General features: G+C 46.6%; 1 protein-coding gene across 1 annotated transcript in view; it reads left to right on the forward strand.

The window, feature by feature from the left end:
- LOC148016595 (ABC transporter C family member 2-like) overlaps nt 1–10,230 on the forward strand; it is a 160,929-nt gene extending 150,699 nt beyond the window's left edge. The window contains exons 23-28 of the mRNA XM_087664235.1: nt 6,531–7,287; nt 7,415–7,536; nt 7,651–7,896; nt 8,037–8,138; nt 8,249–8,558; nt 8,664–10,230. Of these exons, the coding sequence (XP_087520361.1) occupies nt 6,531–7,287; nt 7,415–7,536; nt 7,651–7,896; nt 8,037–8,138; nt 8,249–8,558; nt 8,664–8,746 (1,620 nt within the window). The 3' untranslated portion in view covers nt 8,747–10,230. The remainder of the gene's footprint in view (nt 1–6,530; nt 7,288–7,414; nt 7,537–7,650; nt 7,897–8,036; nt 8,139–8,248; nt 8,559–8,663) is intronic.
- The last annotated feature ends 298 nt before the right edge of the window (nt 10,231–10,528 follow it).

Genomic DNA, 10,528 nt, shown 5'->3' on the forward strand with positions numbered 1-10,528 from the left:
CAGCGATTTCCGCAGTCCCCAAACAGTATTAGCTTTCTCACCCAGCCACTGGTGATCCTGAATGAGAAGATGATACACCTGATTAGTAGAGGCCTTTTCCAGACTCAACCGGCCTGCAAGGTCCCAGTCCTGCCAAGGGCGATCCACAGCCAGGGCAAGAAAGGGTTGCCTACCCTGAAGCTCCGACGAAAGCTTTCCCCATAAATCACGGTATCCGCGCGGGATCTTGAAAAGTCGCCTAGCAGTCCGAAACGATACGAGGACATTGCGAGTGGCAAGGGTAGCATCCGCAACCGACGTCACACCTAAATGGGCCATGCGGTTAAATCTCAGTCTGAGCTGATGTTTATCTTCCCATGAAAGTAGTCTCGATACTGCCAACAATTCCAGCTGAAAGGAGTTAGTCTGCAAGCGGTCCCCTACCAGGTGCCAACGGGCCTTTCGGAGCACCACTTTCCAAGAGCCGACCAAGTGCAGTAACAAAGAGGAAGAGGGACTGGAAAAACGGGAGTCAGCATTAAGGACATGCCACCAGGAGGCCCGAAGCCGGGTGTTACCATGGCGGAGCCCGCTGTCCTCAAGAAAATAACGGGCTATGATGGTCCACGGGTGATGATCCACACACATGGCACGAAAAAGGGACCAACGGAGAGCTAGCATATGAGTTTCTGCATCCAAAATAGCTCCACCACCCATGCGCTTAGGGGTACATGTATGTGACCATGAAATCCACGAAATGCCTGCCTGCAGTGAATCCTTCTTCCATAGCATGAAACGGATGGGATGAGTGAGAGTCTTCAAAGTAGTAGGCGTCCATGGCAACAATGGCAGGAAATACGTTAGCATTGGGAGCATAATTGTCTGAGCCACTTTGAGGCGGACATGGAAGGGCCACGCTTGCGACTTCCAATACATAAACTTCGCCGCCAGTTTTTGGGAAATCCACTCCAGCAGGTCCTTTGGCCGTACATCCACCCCCAATGGGTATCCAAGATGCCTGACAATAGAGCCACGGGAAACCACCTGGCCTTGCCAGCCTAATGACTGTAAATCAGGCTCCGTGCAACTGAGAATGGCTGACTTAAAGGCATTGATGCGAAGCCCAGAGGCCTGACCAAAAAGCGTCCAAACATCTAATGCCTTGCGAATGTTGTCCCTGTCCGCCTGCAAAATCATAAAGGTGTCATCAGCCAAAGATTGGCTAATGAAGTGCTGGCCCAAAGGAAGAGACAACCCTGCTAGCTGAGCAGAATCTGCCATGGAGGATAACATTGAAAGGACCGGGTGAGTCGCCAGGGCAAAGAAGAGAGGACTCAAAGGACAACCCTGTCTGACTGAGCGTGCAAGGACAAATGGCTCTGTAACCCCACCATTGAGCATAACTCTGGAGGAAGCCGCAGCACTAATGGTGTAGATCAATCGGGACATCCGGGTACCAAAGCCCATAGCAGACATGAGATCTGCAATGAAAGACCAGTCCACATAATCAAACGCCTTTTCCAAGTCCAATTGAATCAATACCACTTCCTGACCGGAGTGTCGCGCATAGTCAATAGCCATTTGCACATTTAAGATATTATGCAGAATGTTGCGGCCCTTAATGAAACCATATTGGAGAGGATGCACAATAGCGGGAAGGTGCTTGTGAAGCCGATTCGCCAGCACTTTGGAGTAGATTTTATACATGGAGCCCATCAAAGAGATTGGTCTCCAGTGTTGCAGCTTTGATGGCGAAGGGACCTTTGGAATCAGTTTGATAAGGCCTTCTTTCCATGAGGAGGGCATGACCCCTGTTTCCCAAACCTGCTGAAACATGACCACCAATGGCTTCACCAACTGCGTGGCAGAGTTCTGAAAGAATTCATTAGTGAGACCATCCCAGCCAGGACTTTTATCCGTAGGCAGGTGCAACAAAACATCCATAACCTCCTCCTCGCAAATGTCCGCCTCCAAAGTGGCTTGCATATCCAATGGAACCTGCTGGCGGACCAGATGATAGAAGACCGAGCGGGCATGCGTAACCTGGCTAGAAGGCAAGGGAGAAGAACCAAGAAGTTCCATGAAATAATTTCTGCACATATTGACAATGGTCTGCGGATCAGTGACCATGCGACCTTCCGAATCCTGGAGTCTGGTCATATTGTCGCGAGCCGGAGACGCATGCAAGGCGCGAAAGAACTTATGGGACTGGCAGGCACTATCTTGCAATGTGTCAGTCAAGTTATGCAGCTTGGCCTGCTGATAAGATTTCAACTGAAATACTTGAAGAAGATGGGCCAAACGCCTCTCCAATGACAGCAGAAAATCATCTGGGGAATCCAGGAGTAAGGAACGGACCAAAGCCAGTAAGTCCTCTGCCGCAGATCGACGACGGCGACAAAGCGAGGCATGATGGATCCCATACTGCCGAGCAACCCGCTGTACATTAGAGAGCAACCGTGCAAATGAAGGCAAGCCCTCAGAGGCGAAGTCCAATAAGAACCTCTCAATCAATTGCTGGATATAGCCCTGAAAAATTGAATGCTTCAAATAAGAGGAGTTGAAACGTAAAGGGAGCCTATCCAGCAACTGCATAAAAGGTGCAATAGATTGTGCCCGCATCTCCAGCTGGAGGGGGAAATGATCCGACAACGCATACTGCTGCAAGACCTTCATTTCCAGCATCTCGGGAAGAAAATCGTCCCCCTGCATGATATACATTCTGTCCAGCCGCGACCAAGTAGTTGCATATTGTGCGGAATGAAAAGTAAACCCTGGAAAAGAAGGGTGAAGCCACGACCAAAGATCCTGCTTAAGTACGTGCAAAGCAAAGGAATTCCACACCCGGCTTTCCGGCGCATCCATTACCGAATGCCCTGAAGTGGACTGAGAAGAGTGAACACACATATTGAAATCTCCCATCAAAAACCCCCTTCGGCCAAGTGACATGGAGGCTTGCAAAGTGGATCAAAGATCCCGTCGGGATGCGGGATCATTCGGAGCATAGAGGCCCAATAACCATAAAATCTCTCCTTCAAATAAGACTTCAATTACCAGAAAGCGGCCCTGCACATCATTTTTAATAAGGACCGGCTGATATTTCTCATGGACAATCATCAGCACGCCCGAATTGTGCGTAGCATGGGTGCCTGCATAAAACAGACGGAATCCATGACAATCCACAACTTTTCCTGCTTCACCGTGACTTTTGTGCTCAACTGCACACAATACATCCCACTAGTTCTCATGCAAGACGGTCCACATGGCATGTTGCTTATGGCGAGAGCAAATGCCTCGCACATTCCACGTGGCTATCTTCATATATCTTCAAAAAAGGAAGTCAGGAACGAGGCGCTTGTTGCCTCGATTTCACCTTTTCCGCGAGAGCATCCAGGACGCCCTCATCCAGAAAATCAGCCAATACTGCAAACGAATTCTAGCGACCTGCTTTAGAGGTAGAAGGGAAATCCACTGCCTTGGGAGTGGGGCGGGGATAACGCCGATCCCAGGGTGTAATCACATTACCTTTGGCATCAAACGCCAGCTTAGCAGGAGGGCCTTTGGGACCGTCGGTATAGACTTTCCTTGGAGACTGATTACGGGGGGCAGACGGGGTCGTAGTACGCACAGCCTGCTGTGAAGTGACCATTACTTTTCTGCGCGTATACGTGCGCACGGAATCCTGGGAAGCAGTAGGCCCAGGATCCGCCAGGCCTGCATCCAACTTTTTACCTTTTTTGGGACGTGCCTCAATCCAGTCAGTGTGACAGGAGTCCAAACCCAGGACCTGTTGTTTGCCTTTATCCATGACATGAGGTGACTGAAGGGCTTCCTAGGGCGGGGCATCAAGCACCATGTTATCCTTGGGCAGCACAACCTGCGCATCCTCCGAAGACGGTTGCCTTTCAGGGCATTCAGCCATGAAATGCCCCAATTTACCACATGAAAAGCAGTATCCCGCAAAATCGCCCCATTTCAACCGAAAATGCAAAGGATGCATGCCTGAACAATTGAGGCGAAGCCATGCGGGCCTTTTCCTGGCCGTGTCCCATAACATACATAAACGGTTGCGGTTCATTGCCCTGAGGCTTGGGGGAACCAGCACTGTTCCCACAACCGCCATCGCATCCTTCAACATTGGCCAATAGACCGCCGGACAATTTTCCACTTCCACCCACACCGGGCATTCTCGCTGAAGCAGACGCTGGAAGTCGGCCATGGGGCGCCATGGTACAACATGGACCAAGCGGCGATCAAAGAATAGTGGCAACTTGGACAGGAGCTCAGCTCGATGCGTTTCCGATTTCAACAGTACCTCATAAAAGCCGCGAGGTCCAAGGAAGATCTCCTCAACACACTCCCCTTGCAATAAATGGTGCATCCACTGGCGAATATGCGACAGCACTGGGATCCTCCCAGTGAAGAAAAGTATAACTGCACGATCATAAAACACCGAGAAGGATCGCAAGACTGATTTGGGGTCCACCGTGGCTTCCAGCACATCATCCGTTCCCGCTTCAGAAAAAGATTCATTATTATGCTGGACATAATCGCCAAGCAGAGTATTGGCAAAGTCTAGCAAATGTTCCCAGTCAATTTCCTGCGAATCCACAGGATCAGAGGCCACTTGCGCATAGGAACGTTCCTGAGGACCCATTGGCTCATCAGAAGTATGCTTGGAGCGTTTGCCGGCAGGCGGCAGTTCAGAACCCGGAGGCAGCTCCTCCGTGCATGGCACCGTATCCTCCGGCTCCTCTGCATCGGAATCAGGGCCAAGGGCTGCCACCGTCCAGTTGAGAAAATCCATATCCAGGCCAGCCATACTGCTGTCTTCTCGCTCGCGCGCTCTCTCTCTCTCTCTCTCTCTCTCTCTCTCTTTCTCTCTGTGCAAGTCCCGCAGACCTGCAAAATCAGGGAACCACCCGGGGTAACGGGTCAGGCACCGGTGAGGCGTCAACGCGGCTGCAGCAGCCCTGCTCGTTGACGCAGAGCAGTCAACCACGGACGGAATGCTCTGCACCGGTCAATCGTGGACGGGGCAGGCGTCACGGGGTCAGGCACAAGGCAGACGGCGAGGGGCAGATGCGAAGGGCGCGGCTCGCTGGCACAGAACCAGCAACCAACGGCGGGAGTGGCGGGCAGATGGCGGGCGTCCACGGGGCCTGGCAATAGAGGGCACAGGTTAGGGCGACGGCAGGAGGCGCGAGACGCAGGCGAAACGGGGCGATGGGGCGCAGGTTAGGGTGACGGCAGGGGGCGCGAGTCGCAGGTCACGCGGGCAACGGCAACAGGTCGCGCAGGACGGGGCGACTTCAGGGGCCCCTGTCGATAGGTCAAAACGGCGGCGCGCTAGGTCAAAACGGCGGCAGCATGGCACGACGCGCAGGCGACGACCCCATCTCTCTCTCTCTCTCTCTCTCATGCTTTCATCAGTTTCAGCATTTTAGCTTCAGCTTAGGCAACCTTTCTTTTGTCGAGGGGATGCATGTATTGGAATCATGGCATTGTATCTGTTGATCTCATAGGCCTTTTTTGGCCTCTTTAGAGACATTAGTTATCTCTGTTTGTCTCTGGACTCTGGTGTGTATTTGTGAGGTTTGGCATCAATAATATGTTGGGACCTCGACTGAAGTAATAGCTTGAGGGAGCATTTTGAAATGGTTTTGAGATTCGATTTGAATCCCAGACCTATATGGATTTAGTCTTTAAAAGGGTAGGCTTCTCCATCACGGATCTAGATGGTCAGGCCACTTGTGGAAATCTTCCAATTAGTTAGGCACAAGCAAGAGCAAAGAAAGATGGAGACCTCCTAGGGGGAAGAGGTATGGGCTCCATATCACAGCTATGGGCTCCATAATCTGAGTATCTAAGATATATCTGTTTATGAATGATGATCTGGAGCTTGACTTAGGGGTTGGTTGGATATAAAATGTAAGAGGTTAGGAATAGCTCCTATTCATTATGCACTGATATCTGGGTTTTTACAATTTAAACTTGTTTATGACATATTTGAAACATACTGTTCTTAGATACAATCTTCTTGGTATTTCCTATAGTAATGATAAATATTTTATTACAATTTCATAGGGTAGATGAATGGTCACTCACAACATTCTCTTGTGGTAGGATTTCATATTGTGCATTCAAAATGTTCTATTTGCTTCACTGTTGTGAGCAATACCTAAAAGAATTTTTACCTCCAACCGGCATCATGGAGTCCACAAACTTGGGCATTTATAGATATAGTTCAACAAAATTATCCCTTGACAGTGTAGTATGCCAAGAACCTATGTTTTGTAGGGCTCAGAATGTGTCTCTATTAGACTTCAGTTTTTCGTCTCAGTACTTCAAAATCTTTGGGAGACTGGATTGCCTATTACTTTTCAGGTGTAGTCATGTAAAAAGACTTCACAGAAAAGCCGACATTTCTTAACATAGGTTTAACTGTTCTCAGAGATTTATTTAGACATGTGCATATATTATATGTAAATCACGTTATCTGAGATAATATCCTTCAATTGAGAATCCCTTTTTCCTCTTTTGATTTGCAGAGCACAGCACGAGAAGTAAAAAGACTTGATTCAATAACGCGCTCTCCAGTCTATGCACAGCTTGGGGAAGCTTTGAATGGTTTGGCAAATATCCGTGCTTATAAAGCCCATGATAGAATGGCAAGGATGAATGCAAAGGCTGTGGATAACAATACACGCTTCACCCTGATCAATATGAGTGCAAACAGATGGCTTGCAATTCGTCTTGAATTTCTGGGAGGTCTCATGATTTGGATGACTGCGACATTTGCAGTACTGGGTAATCAGCGAGCTAGTGATGAAGCAGCCTTTGCCTCTCAGATGGGATTGCTTTTGAGTTATGCATTGAACATAACAACCCTTCTAACTACCACTTTGCGACTTGCTAGTATTGCGGAGAACAGTTTCAATGCAGTGGAAAGAGTTGGGACTTACAGTGATTTGCAACCAGAAGGTGCTCTTGTGATTGATAACAATAGGCCCCCACCTGGTTGGCCTACTGCTGGTATCATTGAATATGAGAATGTGGTAATGCGGTATCGACCTGACTTACCTGCAGTTCTATTGGGCTTGTCTGTGAAAATTGAATCAACAGAAAAGGTTGGTATAGTTGGTCGAACAGGGGCAGGCAAGTCAAGTATGATCAATTCTTTGTTCCGCCTTGTTGAGATCGAGAGTGGAAGAATAACGATTGACTCATATGACATTCAAAAGTTTGGCCTAAGGGATCTAAGAATGGGTCTGGGCATAATACCACAAACGCCTGTTTTGTTTTCAGGTCTGTAAAATTCTTCAAAAGCTCTTTTATTCATAACTAACCAAAATATAGATGAACTGATGTATTTATAACCAAATAACAATATAAATGAACTCATGTATTGATAACTCAACAACTAACATGGTAGGTACTATACGGTTTAATTTGGACCCTTTCAATGAGCACAATGATGCATCAATATGGGAAGCATTGGAGAGAGCTCATTTGAAGGAGGTCATCAGAAGAAATCCACGGGGCCTTGAAGCAGAGGTTCTTTCCTGAACATGTTCACTAGCTGTCCCTAAAAGGACGGGCTTTGTGTTTTGTTTATATCTTCTTGTTCAAGCTGATTCATCTCACTCTATTCTTGCCTGATCAATAAAGGTTGCAGAAAGTGGTGAGAATTTCAGCGTGGGGCAAAGACAGCTCTTAAGTTTAGCTCGTGCATTATTACGAAGGTCAAAGATTTTAGTGCTGGATGAGGCAACAGCAGCAGTGGATGTTGGGACAGATGCCCTGATTCAGAGAACAATACGTGAAGAGTTCAAATCCTGTACAATGTTGATTATTGCCCACAGAATCAACACGATAATTGATTGTGATCGCATTCTTGTACTTGATGCTGGACAGGTTTGCTTCTTTACCTAGCTTGTAGAGCCTGGTGTAAGGTTCTCTGATTTTGGGGTGTGAGTTTGCAGGGCAGTGTAGTGTTTGCATGGTGTTCCATGTTTCTAATTGACCTTTCTTCTGTCCATTAATCATGTACACAGGCACTGGAGATCGATACTCCAGAACGTTTGTTGTCCAATGAACGGAGTGCTTTCTCCAAAATGGTAGAAAGTACAGGGTCTGCAAATGCACAGTATTTGAAGGTAAAAATGTGAAATTGCATGCTTAGTGCCTAATTTGGTATCAGAGTTTCTTTAAAGATAATGCTGTGCTACTTAATAATCTTATTTTTGCTTTTTAATGCTTGTGCCAGAGTATTGTGATGGATGAGGCAAACGTGAGAGCCAAAACTGAAGAGAAGAAGCGTAAGTGGGGCATCTCTGCAAAGTGGGCAGCCGCTGCACAGTGGGCCTTGGCTATGAGTATGTCATCATCTCTCCAATCGCTCGAAGAGATTGCACGGTTGGAGTCTGGGGATACCATATTGGAGTCCACAAGAAATGCTGTACAGACATTGCAAGGTATACTACAAGGACGCTATGACAATGAGATCAATGCAGAGTTGTCAAGGCGAGAAGTTGCAAGAGAGAGATGGTGGTCTGCATTAACACGGGCAATCGAAGGTTTGTCTCTGAGGACACATTTTGCCCTTGAATGTAGGTGCTAGACACTGACTTTTGATCAACTTTATTTCTGAATATCCTGATCTTTCAATGCTTCAACTGCAGGCTTGGCATTTATGGTTCGTCAAGTGCAAAGCCGTCTTGATCATGAGCCAGATGATGAGGATGGGGTATTTGGGTGGAATTAGCAATCTTTTGGGTGATGAAAGTCAACAAAAAGTTGGCTCTTGGTGTTTCTTATTACATGCCTTTGCAAGGCATAACAATTTTGGTTTGTAGAGGTGATTTGGCCAAAAAGAAAGAGCTAAACAAATTCTAGGCTCCTCAATATGTGAATCTGAACCAGGGAATTTTCACCTGATTCCGATAACAAGCCCAAGGATGTCAATAAAGTCTATGAACAGGTGTGCAGAAGGTTGATACACATTTGTTGCTGGGAAATGAACAAATCCAAGGATGTCAATGTAGTCCATTACCAGGTGTGCAGGAGTTTGATACACATTCGTTGTTGACAATGGAATCTGTGATGTGTCTGAAGGTAAATACATGTCACGGAAGTTGAGGCAATTGGTTGTGTAAAGTTGTATTTTATACAAACATTGACTTATTTATGTCATGTCAAGGATTACTACATTAGTGAGGGATGCAAACGTTTAGTGCGCAAAGCTAGTACACAATTGCCATACAATACATATGGTGGTGGCAGCCTAATTCTATTTTGAAATTTCTAAAGATGGGGGGCTGTGCCCTCACCAGTTCACCAGAGTGCGCAGTGTCCTAATTCATATGCATAAATTCTGAGTAGTAGCTCGCAAGCATGGTCTTCTTGCTTCATGATTCTTGCCTCCTGTTCCTCAAAATGGGTCAGGTGTTTCAGAGAATATGCCAACCAAATCCAAGAGGTTGTTGGGGGCGAAGGCTTGGAAAGCTGTTGTAAGTGTCCAAAGTGCCACAACTAGATGTTGGTAGTTTATTGTAGTGCGTAGAGGTGTGCAACTGCACATGTTTCTTTGTTCATCATGACAATAGCACTTCAAGAGTTCCCACATACAGATGTTGGTGATGAAACTCTCTTCTAAGAAACGGCTAAAGTAGTGCCTAGGCTTTTGAAGAGATCAATATTATCTACATACTGTAAGATTTTAACCGATTAGGTGAGGATAGTCACTTGTGTGCTTGAACTTGAAACAAGGATGCCACAAATTGATAACATGATTGAAGACAACACCTAGCTTTAGGACCACCCTTTGTAACCTCAAGGGTCCACCCACCCATAATGAAAAAGGCTTTTTTTTTTTCACATTCTTTTAGAGGCGTTTTTGCAGATGAGGACAGGCCGATATTCCTTGGGAGCTGAGACTTGAACTAATGCACCCATGTTGACAGTTATGAGCTCTAACCAATTGAGCTATGCTCTTGACCTCAAAAAAAGGCTTTGTTGCTCTACTCAATCCTTCGCTTTGAATATGCATTGGACCAGCGCCCACAGGTGATAAAGTCATGGATGAACCAAAGCATCAAACTAGAGCTCTCACATGATAAAGTCATGGATGATGTGCGTGGTGGAAATTGGTACCAAGATGTTCAAACATGTGTTCATTGCATATCTTATGGACTGCCAATAGGAGCACACATATGAGATAAGAATAAATGTACAGAGTTTCTTCTCTTTTTTGCCGGTGCTCTTGTCTTGCCATATTTTATGATGAAAGAAATGACATTGAAACTAGGTGGTGTAAATGGGTTCCAACTTCCATATAGAGAAGTGTACGTCAACAAAATTCTAGATCCTTTACTTTTGATGCAACAGGAGGCCCTTAATTTTAATCACAATTGGTGACATGTTGAAAGGTGCATTTAGTGTCATGTTTGGCAAGTCACTTTTGTGTTTTTGCTTTTGGCCTTTAGCTTCAGAAAAGCTTTGATGATTGTTAGTTGGTTGGCAAAATGGGGCAAAAGTGGAGCAAGTG

The sequence above is a fragment of the Lygodium microphyllum genome, chromosome 23 (genome assembly GCF_053477565.2).
Source record: "Lygodium microphyllum isolate KBCC chromosome 23, Lygodium_microphyllum_v1.1.10, whole genome shotgun sequence".
Classification (NCBI taxonomy): Eukaryota; Viridiplantae; Streptophyta; class Polypodiopsida; order Schizaeales; family Lygodiaceae; genus Lygodium; species Lygodium microphyllum.